General features: G+C 52.8%; 2 protein-coding genes across 8 annotated transcripts in view; one reads left to right on the top strand and one right to left on the bottom strand.

Annotated features, from left to right (window-relative positions):
* BAZ1B (bromodomain adjacent to zinc finger domain 1B) overlaps positions 1-10,633 on the top strand; it is an 83,226-nt gene extending 72,593 nt beyond the window's left edge. For 4 of the 7 annotated variants that reach the window (XM_077995216.1, XM_028845064.2, XM_028845065.2 and 1 more), the window contains 5 exons: positions 726-873; positions 3,022-3,137; positions 6,901-7,046; positions 8,204-8,307; positions 8,476-10,633. In XM_077995216.1, coding sequence (XP_077851342.1) covers positions 726-873; positions 3,022-3,137; positions 6,901-7,046; positions 8,204-8,307; positions 8,476-8,833 — 872 coding nt within the window. In that variant the 3' untranslated portion in view covers positions 8,834-10,633. The remainder of the gene's footprint in view (positions 1-725; positions 874-3,021; positions 3,138-6,900; positions 7,047-8,203; positions 8,308-8,475) is intronic. The other 3 variants (XM_077995213.1, XM_077995214.1, NM_001261643.1) reach the window with 2 other exon arrangements.
* Positions 10,634-14,921: 4,288 nt separating this feature from the next.
* FZD9 (frizzled class receptor 9) lies at positions 14,922-17,266 on the bottom strand. The gene has a single exon (XM_001111034.5). It carries the CDS (start codon positions 17,034-17,036, stop codon positions 15,261-15,263), a length of 1,776 nt encoding a protein of 591 aa, XP_001111034.4. The 5' UTR covers positions 17,037-17,266; the 3' UTR covers positions 14,922-15,260.
* Between the last annotated feature and the right edge of the window lie 242 nt (positions 17,267-17,508).

Genomic DNA, 17,508 nt, shown 5'->3' with positions numbered 1-17,508 from the left:
CCCTTTTGTGATTGGCTTTTCATTGGCTAGAGTTATTTTCTGAGTTAGGTTAGAGATGAAAAGATCTACGTAAAATTCAGTTGCTGTAAAGCGTTCAATTGCTCTAGAATGAAGGTTGGAAGGAGAGATGACCATATTAAGTTGACTCAGTATAACACTTTTTCGAATATAAGGGAACCCGTCAGGGGCCAGGCGTGGTGGCTCACGCCTGTAATCCCAGCACTTTGGGAGGCTGAAGCAGGAGAATCACTTGAACCTGGGAGGCGGAGGTTGCAGTGAGCCAAGATTGTGCAACTGCACTCCAGCCTGGGCGACAGAGCAAGACTGTCTCAAAAAAAAAACAAAAAACAAAACAAAAAACACCACACAGAGAGAACCCATTAGGCATAAGTTGAGAAACGTTTGAGGAGGTCAAAAGAGCAGCAAAATTTCCTGCTCTCACTTGGGTTTTTTGTGCCTCTTAGTAATTGTTAACTGTCCTGTCTTAGCCATAGGTAGGTTTTGGGATATAAATTAGGAGAGCTGATTCCTAAATTATCTATAGTCTTAAGTTATGCTATATTTCTTTTTAGAAAATGCCTGCATTTACAAAACAGCAGCTGGGTAGCATTCTATGGAACACGTCTTCTCGTGTGCCGTGAATTGTAGGGTGATTGCCTCTTCCTTACAGCTCACTGACTGCTGCTGTGCTCCCAACAATGCTATTCACATTTATCTCTTTGCAGGTGAGGATGACAAATTGATCTTGTGTGATGAGTGTAATAAAGCCTTCCACCTGTTTTGTCTGAGGCCGGCCCTCTATGAAGTACCAGATGGTGAGTGGCAGTGCCCAGCTTGCCAGCCCGCTACTGCCAGGCGCAACTCCCGTGGCAGGTGAGAATCTTTTCTTTTAAAAATAATTGAATGAATAAATATGAATAGCTGTTATAATTAAGCTTGAGTTATTCAAACAGAATGAGTCTAAGGAGCTTTAAGTTCATCTTTTGGGAGCAGAAACTGATCATTTACAGTACTTCAGTAGGAGCTCAAAGGACTCTGATCTAATTTTAGCTGAATGTTGACATTTCTAGTTTTCACTGCCAGCCACATTCTCTGTCTTCTTGACCATACCTTCTTCTCAAGTAATGAAATCTCTCTCTCTGCCTTTAGCCTCCTGTTGCCCACTTCCTGTGTCTTCATGATTACTTCTGCAATCACCCACTGCTAAAAATCTCACACTGATTACCTTCCTTACCCATACATAATGTTTTCTTCCCTATCATGAGTAGAACTTGGGTGTCAACTTGAACATGAATGTCTCTCCCTCATCCTACATACCCATTAATTTGCCACGATATCAGTCCAATGCCCAGATGTTTTATGATCCAGTTTCTTGCTCTCCATTCTCCATAGTCTCCGCTCTCATTTGTCCCTTCTACATCTGTCACCAAAGGCTTCTCAACTCCTCTTTCTTATATCACATCTTGTCCCCTCTTATCCACCCATCTATTGCAATACCAGAATGCTGTGCACAAGGCAATGATCTGCTCACATTCCTGATCACAAACTTCCAGTCTTCCCCTTGCCTCTAGAATGAAGTCCCAACTCCTGTCCTCACTTCTGAGACTCTTATACAACACCAGCCTGGGTTTTCAATTAGCTTTAGATCCCATATCTGTGTGCTTGTTACAGACTGTTTATTGTTCATCCTTTCCTCTTGTGCCTTTCTCCCAGCTGGGAGCATTCTCTGCCCGGAATTCCCAGTGGGTAAATTGCCCATGGCTTTGTTGACATTTCATTGCTCTTTTGAAAAGTGCTTGCATCCTTAGGCTTCATGGTTTCTCTGTGTTCCAGCTGAACCTTCATTCTCTGAAATAGTATTTTGGTTCATGGATCTTGTCTCTGGTTTTATACATGTCTGTCTCCCATGAGATTATGAATTCCCTGAGAGTAGAGGTTGTGCTTTGTTTTTTACCCGAATCCTCAATAAGGCCAAACACAGGGCCTTGTAAAGAGGAGGAGACACCTTATATTCGCCCAAGATAATACTGTTGTTTCCCACATTGAAATTTGGGGTTGTAAAATGGGCAGCTTATAGGCACTCTGGCTTGGGCTTCTCTTTTTTGAGACGGGGTTTAGCTCTTGTTGCCCAGGCTGTAGGGCGATGGCGCGATCTCAGCTCACTGCAACCTCTGCCTCCCTGGTTCAAGCGATTCTCCTGCCTCAACCCCCAGTAGCTGGGATTACAGGCATGTGCCACCACACCCTGCTAATTTTGCGTTTTTAGTAGAGATGGGGTTTCTCCATGTTGGTCAGGCTGATCTCGAACTCCCGACTTCAGGTGATCCACCTGCCTCAGCCTCCCAAAGTGTTGGGATTACAGGCATAAGCCACTGTACCCGGCTTGGGCTTCCTTTTAAAGGGCAGAGCTGTTTGATCCTGACCCCACCTTAACAGTATTAGCAGGTTCTTTCACACTCCATCCCAGCTGCACTTAAGAGATGAGATATGTTGCTCTGAAATGGTGGGGCTTTGGACCAGCTGTTCCGAGCTGGGATTACCACTGCTTTGATGTTATGGTCATCTGCAAGCTGTTTCAGCTCTTGGAAGGGGGCCATGAAGGTGAAGTCACACCTGTCTGGGCTCTGTTTATTCTTTCAGTCCACCTCAGAGGTGGGGACAGCTTTTAGTACCTGATGGTGTTACATTATCTGGTTCTTTTTGTGAGACAAAAGAAATAGTGTTTTGTATTGCTTTGTGTGGGGAAGGGTAGGATTGCATTTTGGTCTTGATTTCTGTTGCCTTTGGTATCTTGTCCAAACTGTCTGTGGCCTGGCAGAAGGAGGCATGCTGTTGAAACTTCGTTTTTCATTTCTGTGAAAAACTCTCCTGGCTTACATTCAGGTTCCCTCTCTGTATTGTCATACATTATACATATCTAGTCTGTGAAGAGAAGTTTCCTGATCCCTATGGGATTTGAACCCTTCTTAGGACCACTTTGGGCTACAACTGTGTTCCCTACATTATTTTTTCTACCCACAGGAACTATACTGAAGAGTCTGCTTCTGAGGACAGTGAAGATGATGAGAGTGATGAAGAGGAAGAGGAGGAAGAAGAGGAGGAGGAGGAAGAAGATTATGAAGTGGCTGGTCTGCGATGTAAGTATTTTGTCTTCCTTTGTAGTTGATTTCACAGTCTTTCTAAGCTTGGAACGCTTGGAAAGGCTGGCTTGGCAGTAGGTAGTGTGGCCGGCTTGCTCTCTTCCTTTTCTCTCGTGTTGTGACTGTGGCGTAACTTAGCTGCTGTGGGTTTAAATGGGTTTCCAAGATGGCATTTAACTACCTGCCTGGTAGGAGGGAAGGTGGCTTGGTCTCAGTAACATCAGCCCACTTGCTCTAAGATTCAGTAGAATTCATGGTCCCAAGTATATTTATGCCAAGGCTGCTGGTTCTCAGCTCCTTGGCATATGGGGACAGTGGGGGAAGCTCTCGGCCCATTGCCATCTCCTAACAGTTCTTTTGGCTGTTGTTTTATCGCTGCTTTCAGAGAGTGACTTTTTCTCTCTGGTTACAGTGATTTTCTCCTCCCTGCAGTGTGCAGGGCTATAGCTTTGCTGGTTTAAAAAGAGATGACTGATTGTTTGAAGGCTTAGGGGGAAGGATGTTAGGAAGGTTCAGATCTGTTCTCACTAGATGCCTGTAGGAAAAAAGGCATCATCTTTTGTGTTCACCACATTGACTCTCATTCTCTCATGTTCATTTCTCATGACTGTTGGAGAGTCTTGTGTTCGTGGCTAATGTCCTCTTGTCTGGCCTTTCTTTTAACAGGCTACCTCTTTCCAAAATACACTTTTTTTTTTTTTTTTTTTTTTTTTTGAGATGGTCTCACTCTGTGGCCTGGGTGGAGTGCAGTGGTATTACCTCAGATTACCTTAGTCTCTGCCTCAGCCTCCCGATTATACAGGCACCCGCCACCACACCTGGCTGATTTTTGTATTTTTAGTAGAGACGGAGTTTCACCATGTTGATCAGGCTGTTCTCGAACTCCTGACCTCAGGTGATCCACCTGCCTCGGCCTCCCAAAGTGCTGGGATTACAGGTGTGAGCCACTGCACCTGGCCCACACACTTTTCTTTACAGGTTTGTAGAAAACGGACCGCAGATCAAAATTCTAACGAGCTTTCGAAGCAGTGGTTCAGTTCCCAAGATCATAGCAGCTCTGAATGGTCACACTTGGTATAAGGAGTGAGAGACTGGATGCCTGGCACGACCAGTCTCTTACTATAGTGAGACTGCCAAACCCTAACGACTTTGGGCTTGCACGTCTTCTCCTATCCTCCCACTTTTCCCCCATACTCCAGAGGTGTGATGTGGGACACCTTAAGCTCTCGCGTTCTTACGGGCTCTTTTTGTTTGTTCACTACGCCTGATTTTTCAGGTATCCCAGGGTAAGTGAACAAATGGCCCTTCAGTCCTGCATTCAGGGATATCATCTTCTGTTGATCAGAGTCAGTGACTTGGGAGCATATTTTTTTTTCTTTTTTTCTTTTTTTTTTTTTTTTCTTTGAGATGGGGATCTTGCTCTGTCACCCAGGCTAGAGTGCAGTGGTATGATCACAGCTCACTGTATCCTTGATCTCTCAGGCTCAAGCAATCCTCCTACCTCAGCCTCCTGAGTAACTGTGACTACAGGCACGTGCCACCATGCCCAGCTTTTTTGTAGAGACAGGGTCTCACCATGTTCCCCAGGCTGGTCTTGAACTCTTGGGTTCAAGAGTTCAAGCCTTGGCCTCCCAGCGTGCTGGGATTGTAAGTGTGAGCCACTGTGCCAGATCTGTCTAAGAGCAGATCCTGAATATGGTAGTATACAGATTCTTTTATTTTTTATTTATTATTTATTTTTGAGACGGAGTCTCACTGTCACCCAGGCTGGAGTGCAGTGGCGCGATCTCGGCTCACTGCAACCTCCGCCTCCCGGGTTCATGCCATTCTCCTGCCTCAGCCTACCAAGTGGCTGGGACTACAGGTGCCCGCCACCACACTTGGCTAATTTTTTGTATTTTTGGTAGAGATGGGGTTTCACCGTATTAGCCAGGATGGTCTCGATCTCCTGACCTTGTGATCTGCCTGCCTCTGCCTCCCAAACTGCTGGGATTACAGGCGCAAGCCACCACGCCTGTCCTGATTCTTTTATTTTTAAGCTAGTGATTGCTTTCCACTTCTACATTGTAGCTCCCTTTCCAAGGAATTGTTTTTCTAGGTTTCTGCAGCCTCTACTTGCCAAAAGGATCTAGGAAGTATTTGGTACTTCACAGCTTTTTATCAACTCTATCTTTCAGACCACCAAAGATGTGGTTCCCCAGTGCAGCTCAAGGCTGTAGCACCTAAGCATCAGCTTCTTACCTTTTCTTACTAGCCTGGGCTTGAGCTAGAGACCCTAAAGTAGCCAAGGAAGGGTTATCGTGATCTAGAAATAGAATGGAAAGTAGTGTTTCTCGATTCTTTGTGTCATTGCCTTCCTAGACACCCTATCTGTGTCCAGTGTCATCTCCCCACTCCCCAAGGGAAGGTGATGGAAAGCTTGGAGCTAATCCTCATGGCATTGTTTCCCAGGGCTCACTGAGGAATGCTGGTTGGCTTGATGCTGAGCACCTGTTGTAAACCTGAGACACAAGTAGTCTCAGTGCCTTTGTATTTTTTTTTTTTTCTTTTTTGAGATGGAGTTACACCCTTGTTGCCCAGGCTGGAGTGCAATGGCGTGATCTTGGCTCACTGCAACCTCTGCGTCCTGGGTTCAAGCGATTCTCCTGCCTCAGCCTCCTGAGTAGCTGGGATTACCGGCATGTGCCACCATGCCTGGCTAATTTTATATTTTTAGTAGAAACAGGGTTTTACCATGTTGGTCAGGCTGGTCTTGAGCTCCCAGCCTCAGGTGATCCACCTGCCTCAGCCTCCCAAAGTGCTGAGATTACAGATGTGAGCCACCACGCCTGGCCTGTCTTCTTTATTCTCTCATTGGCGACCCTGGGCAGGTCTCTGTGGAGGGGACTAGCCCTAAATTGTATTTAATGAGGCAGCCTTGTGGCCCTTCATGGAAGTACCACCTTTTCTCTGAAAAGATTCTGATGGTGAGTGTAGAATAACTCTGGGAATTAAAACACAGGGTCTGTTGTGTGGTTTTTTTTTTTTTTTTGAGTTGGAATCTTACTCTGTCACCCAGGCTGGAGTGCAATGGCGCAATCTCGGCTCACTGCAAGCTCCACCTCCTGAGTTCACGCCATTCTCCTTCCTCAGCCTCCCGAGTAGCTGGGACTACAGGTGCCTGCCGCCACGCCCAGCTAATTTTTTTGTATTTTTTTTTTTTAGTAGAGACGGGGTTTCACTGTGTTAGCCAGGATGGTCTCAATGTCCTGACCTCGTGATCTGCCCGCCTCAGCCTCCCAAAGTGCTGGGATTACAGGCATGAGCCACTACGCCTGGCCATCACAGGGTCTGTTTTACAATCCAGTTCCATCTCACGTGTAAATATATCCACTTGCTCAGGCTGAGCTTGGGCTGTGGGAAATCCAGGCTGACCTATTAGCAAATGGCTTCTCCTGAGTGAGAGTTTACAGTTGATTCCTGCAGGGGCCTTATGGCTGGGAGTAACTGCAGAACTGGGGCAGGACAGAAGTACCGAAGGACCTGGCCCTCTGAAGGGCTTTGGCAGTAAAAGCACCCATTCTTCATCTGCTGCCACTGCCTTTTAGTGTCCTTTTAGGTAAGGCAAGATAAAATAACAAGAGCACCTTAAAACCAAAGGAAGCCACTGCTTTCCTTGTCCAGGAAAAGGATTCTCCCTGCATCCCTTTCCCCCATTTCGAAGATGCTCCTCCCTTCACCTTTGGTTGTTCTGTGCTGAATCCTTATTTTTTTGTTTCAGTGAGACCTCGAAAGACCATCCGGGGCAAGCACAGCGTCATCCCCCCTGCAGCAAGGTCCGGCCGGCGCCCGGGTAAGAAGCCACACTCTACCAGGAGGTCTCAGCCGAAGGCACCACCTGTGGATGACACTGAGGTGGATGAATTGGTGAGAATTATTTATCATCCCTTCTCTAACCTTTCTGTTTCTTATTCCCAACCCCAGCAATTAGGAATTCATCAGGCAACAGGTGGGAGGGGAGCCTCCCCGCTCCTTCTTCCCAAACTTGGGAGGCTGGGGAGGCAGATGGGTGAATCTGTAGGCAGACAGAAGCAGCAGGGCCTCCAGGAACAGCTATGTCCGGCATTCCCCTGCTGTAGCCTGCAAACTAGTTAGTGGGCAGCCTGCAACTTATTAAGGATTTAAAAATAGTATCCATGTGTCTCCAGTGGGCTCAGAGGGGCTGGGTCTTCATTGTGGGAATGTCAGCAATGTTGGAGCCTCACTTACAGTTGAGTCGACAGTTGTTATGGGAGGGACGTTACCCTCCCCTCTGCTCCTTAACCAATGTAATTTTAGTTGTTTTTAGATCTCACTTGAGCTTTGAAGAACAAAAAAGAAACTCTTGAAAAGGTGCTTGTTTTGACAGATCAAATTGGAGTTAGGGGCTTAAGGCAGGCCATTGGGGAGATCATAGGGCATTAGAAGATGCTCGGTTTGCCCAGCCTTCACCCCTTGGGCTCTGTGTGGCCTCTGCTGTGAGTCACAGCTTTGTTATGGCTACCTGGAATGGAGGCCCCGCCCCTTTTCTCTTTAGCCACTTAGCCCTCACATGTCTACGTTGGAAGAGCCCAGGAAGGGAATTGGACCTCTTGCTTTTCTTCCCAGAGGCACCTCACCCCCACAGAATTGGCTGCTGGTGACCCAGATAGCCTGTTTGGCTTTCTGCAGTGGCTTGTTGATGCCCTTCCATGGTGTCACTGTAACCCCAGGTCCACCTGTTCTCCGAGAGCTAGTGTCCTGTTGACAGTGGCCCCCTTCAGCCGACCTCCAGTAGGACTGCTGGTGAAGACGGCCTCTGCTGCCTGCTCTCTGCTGCTTTGATTGCCATGGCCCTGCGGGGGCGAGCAAGTGGACTACTGGGAAGATGCCTGCCACCTGGGCCGAGGGTGCTCCCTGACTTGAATGTCAGAAGGTTTCAGCACCTCTGTGCCAAGGAAATAGTTGAACTCTTCCTTTTTTGAGCAGATACACTTATTTTCTGCCCTATGCACTCTTCCTCCTGTCTTGAATCTATAATAACATTGTTATTTCTTTCCTGCCAGGTGCTTCAGACCAAGCGGAGCTCCCGGAGGCAAAGCCTGGAGCTGCAGAAGTGTGAAGAGATCCTCCACAAGATCGTGAAGTACCGCTTCAGCTGGCCCTTCAGGTGAGCGCTGTGTTCTCAGGTGCAGGGGAGAGGAGTGGCCTAGCAGGTTCTAAAAGCTTCCAGAACCCCTGAGGGGCTCTCAGCCAAGCCCTTGCTTTTTAGGATGTGTCTTAGCATGGGCACTGCCGTCAAGGCTATGCAGATTCTCTATTTGGTTCTTCTCCACAGGGAGCCTGTGACCAGAGATGAGGCCGAGGACTACTATGATGTGATCACGCACCCCATGGACTTTCAGACAGTGCAGAACAAATGTTCCTGTGGGAGCTACCGCTCTGTGCAGGAGTTTCTTACTGACATGAAGCAAGTGTTTACCAATGCTGAGGTTTACAACTGCCGTGGCAGCCATGTGCTAAGCTGCATGGCGAAGACAGAACAGTGTCTAGTGGCTCTGTTGCGTAAACACCTTCCTGGCCACCCATATGTCCGCAGGAAGCGCAAGAAGTTTCCTGATAGGCTTGCTGAAGATGAAGGGGACAGTGAGCCAGAGCCCGTTGGACAGTCCAGGGGACGAAGACAGAAGAAGTAGAGAGGCAGGGCTGTGGTAAGGGATCTGAGGTGGGGGGACAGCGAGGGAGGGTGGGAGGGAGGTGAGAGAGGAAGACTGAGAACTCTGAAGAGATCGCAGGGAGTCCAGAAGCGCCCATCATCCCAAGCTTATGCTGTTTTTCTAACAGCTCTTTATGGGGCTTATTATTGGGTTGGTGGTCTTTGTCCAGAAATATTAAGGGACGAAGAGGGCCATAACCCTCCCTTCTGAGAGTTTCCAGGAGGAGTCTGAGGGTCTAGCTTTTCTGGTGAACCCAGTTCCTGTTCCTGCCTTCTTTCCTAAGGCCCCTCTCACTCTGGCTTTTACCACAGTGCCAAGCCCCTCTGGTCTCCAGGGGTGGGATTGCTGTGTTACATAGCAGGATCAGGGGTAATCAGGCCAACAGGGAAGATGGTGGCGATTTTTCTTTTTTAATCTGTATTTATATACAGTCTTGTTTCTTTAAGCCCATACTCTGTCTCTTCCCCGTCTTCCTCTCAGGTGACAGTATCAGTGAGTGCCATACAGAATTCTGTATTCACCAGCATCATGAAACAGTTGTGGTCTTTTGAGTTGATCTTGGCAGAGTAAAGGGACGTGTCCTGGAGCCATTCCTGAATCTCTCTCCCCTTCTTTGTGACAGCTCCCCTCCCCCAAAAAAATAAAAATAAGAAACCACAAAAAACAAAACTAAGGCACTTCACTTAGAGACTGGAGTCCTGCTTATAATCATGCATATAACCTTTACTTTGATGGATCTGGCCAGAGGGGTGTTGGAGCCCAGCCCACCCACATACCAGACAAGCTCTTAGGGGAGCAGAAGAAAAGCAGGAAGAATTTAAATGTTTAATTTTTTTTTAAATTGACTTTTCTAGTTATTAAAAGTTGCTTGTTTCAGCAGTGATATTGTATAAAGAACATCTTGTAAGATACTCCTGACATCTCGCTTTGGCACATGTACAGTACAGTTTCTATGATAATGTGTTTGCTCTAACTTCCCTGGCTTCTCCCTCAGCCCATCCACTCTCCTGCAGAGCAGTTGGGTTAGAGGCTCATCGAGGCAAGCAGCAACACTGGGGGCGGGGGCGGGGTGGGGCAGTGCCGCGTCTGCTGCCTCCCATGCCCTTTCTGACCTCAGACTTGGAACTCCTCAAGAACCTGAAGATTCCAGTGGTCAGTGTCAGTGGGGGGTGGGAGGAGAGAGCAACAGAGAAGCTCTGAGAGCCCCGTCCCACAACCAGTCTAGCTCTAGTTGTTATATTTAGGCAAAACTTTGTAGTCTTCTTTCCCTTTTATGATGGATTTTGATAAAAGTACAAAACAGGGTTTAATTTTCTTTTTTATCACCTTTGAATTTGGAAATGTTGAGCACCCAAGCTCTTCTGTACCTATTTAAATTAAAGTCCACCAAGGGGACTGCAGCTCCTAGAACATGAGAATCAAGCCTCTCAATATTAAACTGCGGAGTGTGGCCCCTGCTTTCTCCGTCCTCCTGCCCAAGGACGACGGGGATTGCTCCAGGGCTGCTGGGTAGTTTACCGTCCCTTCTCTAGGCATGGAGTTGGCACTGACATCACAGCTTCATAACCCCACCACCGCCAGCTTCCCCTGCCTCCTACATCCAGTCTGTTCTTGTTCATAGTGAGAATCCTGTGTTCCCACTTCAGTGACAACTGAATTGTTTGTTGTTGTTGTTTTTTTATTATTGTCTTCAAGGAGGAAGGGCCCCATTAAAGGGTGAACTTGTAATAAATTGGAATTTCAAATAAACCTCATGTACTTGTGTTTATAAAGAAGAAACCATTCTGGTGGCTGTTTCTTCATGCTCTTTCTTGGTGGGTGGGGGTGAGTAGTGCTGTTCTGAGTGCTGTTTTCCCACTGACCCTTGGAGCCAGGTCCTCTGAAGGCTTGTCCTCCAGAGTCAGAGGGCCTCTCAGTGTTCTTAACCAGAGAAAGAAATACTCCTTTCAAGCCTCTCCTGGCCCTGTCTCCATCTAAAACCCCGAAAAACTTCATTTGAAACTAGGAATGAGGGTGAAAATAGATTTTTAAGCCTTCACTATGGGGAAACTCCTGCCACTTTAAAACCTCCTTCAGGGAAAAAAAAAGTTGGGGGGTGGTGGGGACGGAGTCTCACTCCATCACCCAGGCTGGAATGTAGTGGCGTGGTCTCAGCTCACTGCAACCTCCACCGCCTGGGTCCAAGCAATTCTCCTGCCTCAGCCTCCCGAGTAATTGGGATTATAGGAACACGCCGCCACGCCTGGCTAAGTTTTTGTATTTATAGTAGAGCCAGGTTTTCACCATGTTGTCCGGGCTGGTCTTGAACTCCTGACCTCAGATGATCTGCCCGCCTCGGCCTCCCAAAGTGCTGGGATTACAGGCGTGAGCCACCACGCCCGGCCTCAAGGAAAATTTCAGACACACACAGAAACAGTGAAAAAGTATAATGAATTCCTATGCACTCAGCTTTGACGGTTCTACCACGTCTAATCTTGTTTTATTTATGCCTTCATTTATCCTTTAAAGTTTGACTGGCTGATGTGCGTAGGGTGCTGCTAGGCAGCCACCCGCCAATGGAATACAGAGATTTTGCTGAGCCACTGCTGTGGGCACAGGCACTGAGAAATTAAACTGCCAGTTCCTGACCAGCTGAACGAGGTGAAGCTGGTGTAATGGGAAGAGCCTTTGAGGCCGGAGCCTTGGGCGCAGGTTCTGCCGCTGAGTGGCTTTGCGGCCCTGGTAAGCATGGGCAAGCGAGGGCCTACACAGAGCGCTCAGGGAATTTTCGTCCTGCCTGGAGGAAGCGGGCTTGCCCCAACAGCAAATTGAATTTGCACAGCTTATCCGCTCCGGCCTCCAGCTCTGGAGAAGGGTGCCATGCCCCCTCTGGACATTTTCTGCAGGGTGACAGTGACACTCAGGGCTCCCAGCCTTCCTCTGTGAAGTCCAGCCTTCCTCTGTGAAGTCCTGCTCCTCCGGTAGTTTTCCCAGGCACACACTAGGTATTGCCTTGGGGTGGTCACCTCTGGTCGTGGTCGTGTCCTGGTCTCAGCACACTCTTAGCCACTGCCTCACCAGGCTGTGACCTTGTGGGGCAGCCACTTTGATGACTGCAAATGGGGGCATGGGAACTCCATCTCTGAAGACAGGGGCCTGAGTCATGACCTGGGAGTCAGCTGAGGCCTGTCCTTGTCCTGCACACTCTTCTTTCTCCTCAAATTTTGTCTCTGGGGAGGGGACACGGTCAGTAGACTTGGTTGGCAGTGAGGTGGCATCTGGATTCCAACAGAGCCACTCAGAGGGGGCACCTCTTCCTGCTGGCCAGCGGCCAGGGCATCTCTAGAGGACCCTGGGGAACTCGCCTCCCGTTAACTGCGCTCTCCTAACCCCGGCCCTGGGCCTCCTGGCTTTTCAACATCTGGGACTGCTGTGTCTAGGAGCTGCTTGAGGGGGGCGACTTCCTGGGAGCAGGAGGATCTCGGGCCCACCACACACAAGCGCAGACCCACAGGGACAGGGTCAGCCTCCCAAGAGGCTTGCAGGTGTGTGATGCTGCACTCTGAAGACCCAAATACTGGGCGCCAGGGCCACTAAGGGAAAGGCCCGGGCTCGGGCACTCGATGCACATGCCAGCACGTGTGGGTTTTCAAGGCATTTTTTGGCCCTGGAGGGTTCTTTAATGGGTGTGGGGAGAGGTCTGGCAGTGGGAGGGGCGTTCGTCTACTCCCCACCCGCTTTGTCCAGCTTCTGGGGACATAACCTTGCCAAGGCATACACCCTGCCTTTCCCCACCAGGACCTAATCGGATCCCTGGTGTGGAACGCACGAAAGCTCTAGAGGCAGACTTGGGTTCAACTCCAGCTTGGCCTCAAACTGCCTGGCTATGCGTTCCAGCAGCCAAGCCATCTAAACACTTCCCATCTGAAACGCGGGGGTGGGGAGCAGGATCACGTGAGAGGGTTGCGTTTCCTTTTTCCCTTTCCTCCAGGGCCTAGAACTTATTTCCATAGCATCTTCCAGGGCTGAGAAAGCTGGCAGGGCCCTGCCCTCCCTCCCAGGTTCTGGCCTTAAAGCAGAGCCCCCTGGGGCCTGTCCTGACCCTGCACTGCCTGTCTGTGCTCCCATCCCAGCTGCCCTGGAAACCAGCACCAGGCTGGTGTCTGCTGAGCAGGACATGGTCACTGACAGCAAGGAAGAAGGGGCAGGTGGGTGCCCTTGGATGCTCATCCTCCCCCCGCCTTTCCCACACCCCACCTATCTTTCTCTTCCCAAGTCTCTGGAATCCTCTCCATTCGTGCCAGCTGTCCTCGCCCTGGTATAGGCCCTTCCCACTGCCCTTACACTGCCTGTGAGCCCAGCACCCTGCAGCCTCTGCCCCTCCCATGCCCAGTGTGGGCACTTCACTGCCTCTAATGAGCTCATTCTCTTTCCCACTCAAAGACCCTCGCATGGCCAGGTGTGGTGGCTCACGCCTATAATCCCAGCACTTTGGGAAGCCAAGGCGGGTGGATCACTTGAGGCCAGGAGTTCAAGACCAGCCTGGGTAACATGGTGAAACCCCATCTCTACAAAAAAATACAAAAATGAGCCAGGCATGGTGGTAGATACCACCCGGGCGGCTGAGGCAGGAGAATGGCTTGAACCTGGGAGGCAGAGTTTGCAGTCAGCTGAGATCTCGCCACTGCAGTCCAGTCTGGGCAACAGAGTGAGACTCCGCCTCAAATTAAAAACAAAAACAAAACAAAAAAACACCCTCACCTGCAGCATTACAAGGAGGCAGGGTCATTTGGCTTTGTTGGTCAAAGGCACATGGGGACTTACTTAATGTGCACTCTGTGCAAAGGGAAGGATTTAGATGGAGAGGGCGTTCCCCGAGCAATAAACAGCCTAAGAACAGGTGCGAGGGCTGTAAGCTTCCCTGGGGCACCACTGCTCCTTGTGGTGAGGGATACCCCTTAACCCCCTCAGCCCACGGTGGTCTTGTCTTCTGGGAGCTTGACCCAACCTCTTTGATTCTCACTGAATTTTTCTTGTCCCTGTGGGATTGGTGGTTGGGGGTAGGGCACAGTGCTCCAGCCCGAGAGGCCCTGGGTTTGGGGCTCCGCCTCACCATTCAACCTTAGCACCTGAGCGTCTCCCCTCCTGGAGCCTCCCCGTGGCTCTAAAGTGAGGCTGGCAGCAGGGCTGGACCTCTGGGACCTCCTGGCACTGACACCAAATGCCGGCTGTGTGTAGTAGGCACTCAGGGACAGTAGTAACTAAGACCCTCACCTGGCTGGAGTCACAACAGCCAAGATGGGGCCCTGGGGTCTGACCCCAAGCCAATAGGGGTCTCCAGATGGCCACATGTCCCCAGCTACCCAGCCCACAGAAACAAGGCAGGTCCTAGTAACCCTGAGCTACCCCAGCACGCGGATGGACACGGGACCTTTCCCCATACCTGCCCCAGTGTGGAGCTCTGCACAACCCCCGAGCTGCCTCATTCCCACCGCTGCCATCAGCAACTCAAATCTGACAAGCTTAGGAGCTAGGAGCCCAATTCCCACTCTACTCAAGGGCTTCCCAACTCCGCGTGCATGTCTGTACTACCCAGAGGCCCACAGACCAGTCCAGTCTCACCTTCACCCCACCTGGAGATGCCAGGGAGCAGGCTGGGGCTGCCCTGGTGGAGGCCCTGAGGAGCCAGGCAGACACTAGCAAATTTCCAAGCCCCCAGGGAGGAGGCCCTCATGACATTGACACAGACTGACACCCTTACTTTCCACGCCAGTGAGGAGAGCAAGGGCCCAGAGAAGGAAAACGAATCTACAGCCTCAAACTGGACTCCCTGGGGCCGCGTCACCCTGGGGGATTCCCTGAACATCCCACAGGCGTCCCTCTCTCCATTTGGAAGCAGAGAGACGGGCGGGAGGGGAAAACACGCACACATGGTGTCTGGGACTCCTGCAATGCACAGCTGTTCTGGGGGGACTTCCTCCGATTGGGGGGTGCCAGCACCCACCGCCAGCTCTGCTTACAAGAAAGACTGCTACAGGGCCCTCACCCTCTTACCTTCCCCCCTTCCCAGCCACAGAGGACTCAGCAGTGCCACGCGGGGATTTATTCCAGTCACAGCTTCCAGAGAAACGCAACAATAAATTACATCATTAAATAAACTCCGGCTGGACCCTTCTGCCCCCTCCTCTCCACATCCTCCCCTAGGACCCTGTGAGGACTCGGGCTGGTCCAGCGCCTGCATTAGGGGAGACCCCCATCTCCCCTAATGAGCCTCAAGGGGTCCCGGCCCTGGTTCTCAGCCCCTGGTGCTCACTTGCCTGACCTTGACAGCTGGGCAGCTGCTAGTCAGCTGTCTCTAGTGGGTGCAGGGGACAGGGTGTGGAGGGCAAGGAGGGGGCAGCAGCCACCCCCCACCAGGCCAGTGTCGCTAGAGGTGTGTGGGGTTCTCCAGAGAGGGGTCCGTCTTAGTCATGTGCAAGACCACGGTGGGAGCCTTATAGTGGCAGTGCGTGCCACGGCCATAGCCCCCGGGGACCCGGCAGGCCTTGGCCCGGGCCCGGCCAGCTGCCATCTTGCGGTAGCACAGGCTCTGCCAGGTCTGGAAAGTTTTGGAGCTCCACACCCAGACGCCGCTGGTGATCCCCACCACCAGTGACATGAAGATTTTGAGCATGAAGACCGCCACGGTGGGCACCGAGCCCCCTGGCAGCGAGCAGTCCCTCCGGCCTCCGGGCCCCGCGGCCGCTGCGCATGGTTGCTCTGTGGCCCGAAGGCGCCAGAAGTCCATGTTGAGGCGTTCGTAGACATAGCAAACAATGACACAGGTGGCGGGCACCGTGTAGAGGATGGAGAAGACGCCGATCTTGACCATGAGCTTCTCCAGCTTCTCTGTGTTGGTGCCGCCCGTCTTCATGATCTTGCGGATGTGGAAGAGGGCCACGAAGCCGGTCAGGAGGAAACTACTGCCCAGCACCAGGTAGCCGGAAAGGGGCACCAGCACGAAGCCCGTGAGCGCCGCCGCATCCGTGCTGGCCACGTAGCAGAGCCCGGTCAGCTCATCCCCTGCCACCTTGCGCAGGGTCAGGATGACGATGGTCTTGAGCGCGGGCAGGCCCCAGGCAGCCATGTGGAAGTAGCTGCCGTGGGCCTCGATGGCCTCGTGGCCCCATTTCTTCCCGGCGGCCAGGAACCAGGTGAGCGTCAGGACCACCCACCAGAGCGAGCTGGCCATGCCGAAGTAGTACAGGAGCAAGAAGACCAGCGTGCACCCCGTGTTCTCCAGGCCCTCCTGGATCACGTAGAGCGCGCCTGCCTCCTGGTCACAGGCCACGCTCTGCGCTCCGGCCACCGCACGGATTAGGAAGGCCAGCGAGTAGACGTTGTAGCACATGGAGAGGAAGATGATGGGGCGCTCGGGGTACTGGAAGCGGTGGGGCTCCAGCAGGAAGGTGAGCACGGTGAAGGCGGTGGAGAAGAAGCACAGCGCCGACCACACGGCCATCCAGACCAGCGCGAAGTCCTTGTCGCGCCGGGACCAGAACACCTCGACGCCGGGCCCGCAGCGGGGTGCGCACGAGCGGCTCTTCTCCACGTACTGGAACTTCTCGGGGTTCTCACAGGTGCCACCGCCGCCAGCGCCCGGGCCCAGGTCTCCGGGAGGGCGCGCGGGCCGCGGCGCCACGGGCAGCATGCCCAGGCCCTTGTGGGGCTCCGCGGGGCCGGCCGTGGCGTTCTCGGGCGCCTCCATGCACAGCGCGTGCGGGTCGTTGCGCGTGGGCAGCCGAGCGCAGTCGAGCGAGTCGGGCCAGCCGAAATTGAACTGCTCCATGATGGGCGCGCAGCGCAGGCGCGCCTGCTCGCACATGGGCCGGCAGGCGGGAATGGGCGTCGAGACCTGGTCGGTGCACATGGGCGCGTAGAGCGAGCACAGGAAGAAGCGCAGGTGGCTGTGGCAGCCGTACTGCACCAGCGGCGCGAACTCCGCCAGCTCGGCGGCCGCCTCGCCCTGCGACGTGTGGCCCAGGAGGTTGGGCATGCGGGTCAGGTTGTAGCCGATGCCGCGGCACATGGGGATCTCCACCGCCTGGCACGGCGCAGCCCCGCGCCCGCGCTCCGGGTCGAAGCGGCCGATCTCCAGCGCCGCGCCGCCCGCCGCCAGCAGCTGCCACAGCAGCAGCGCCCCCCGCAGCGGCGCCACGGCCATCCCGGGCGGCCCGGGCCGAGGGCGGGAGCGCGGCCCCGGCTCACTCGGGCCGAGCGGTCCCGCGCCCCGGTGCCTGCCCGCCACGTCGCGGGGCGCGGGCCATCGCCGAGCCGCCCACGTGTGTCCGGGCGCCCTGGGCAGCGAGTGGGCAGCCGCCCGAGGGACAGAAGCCGCCGAGCCCGCCTAGCCGCCACCGCCGCTGCCACTGGAGCCGCCGTTGAGCCAGAGCCGGCGCAGCCTCCCGGGGCCGAGGCTACCAGCCCCCGGGGCGGGGCTCCGGGCGGACACGCCCAGGGACACGCCCCCTGCTGGGCTTTAAAGGCGCCGCGTCTGACAGCCACGCGGAGCGCGAGGTGGGGCCGGGCCCTGTGGGTGTCCGCCCGCTCGCCGTCCGCTTACACTCGGTTTCCTCCCTTCCCTTGCTGCCTGGGGGAGGCTGCGGGAAGTCCTCGTACCCACACTCTCATACTGG

Source organism: Macaca mulatta, chromosome 3 (genome assembly GCF_049350105.2).
Source record: "Macaca mulatta isolate MMU2019108-1 chromosome 3, T2T-MMU8v2.0, whole genome shotgun sequence".
Taxonomy (NCBI): domain Eukaryota; kingdom Metazoa; phylum Chordata; class Mammalia; order Primates; family Cercopithecidae; genus Macaca; species Macaca mulatta.
Note: the sequence above shows the minus strand (reverse complement) of the source record. Positions and strands in the feature narration are given on the sequence as shown.

Bases quoted from the DNA above. Each gene is read 5' to 3' on its own strand.
- FZD9 (XM_001111034.5), bottom strand. From the start codon at position 17,036: ATGGCCGTGGCGCCGCTGCGGGGGGCGCTGCTGCTGTGGCAGCTGCTG.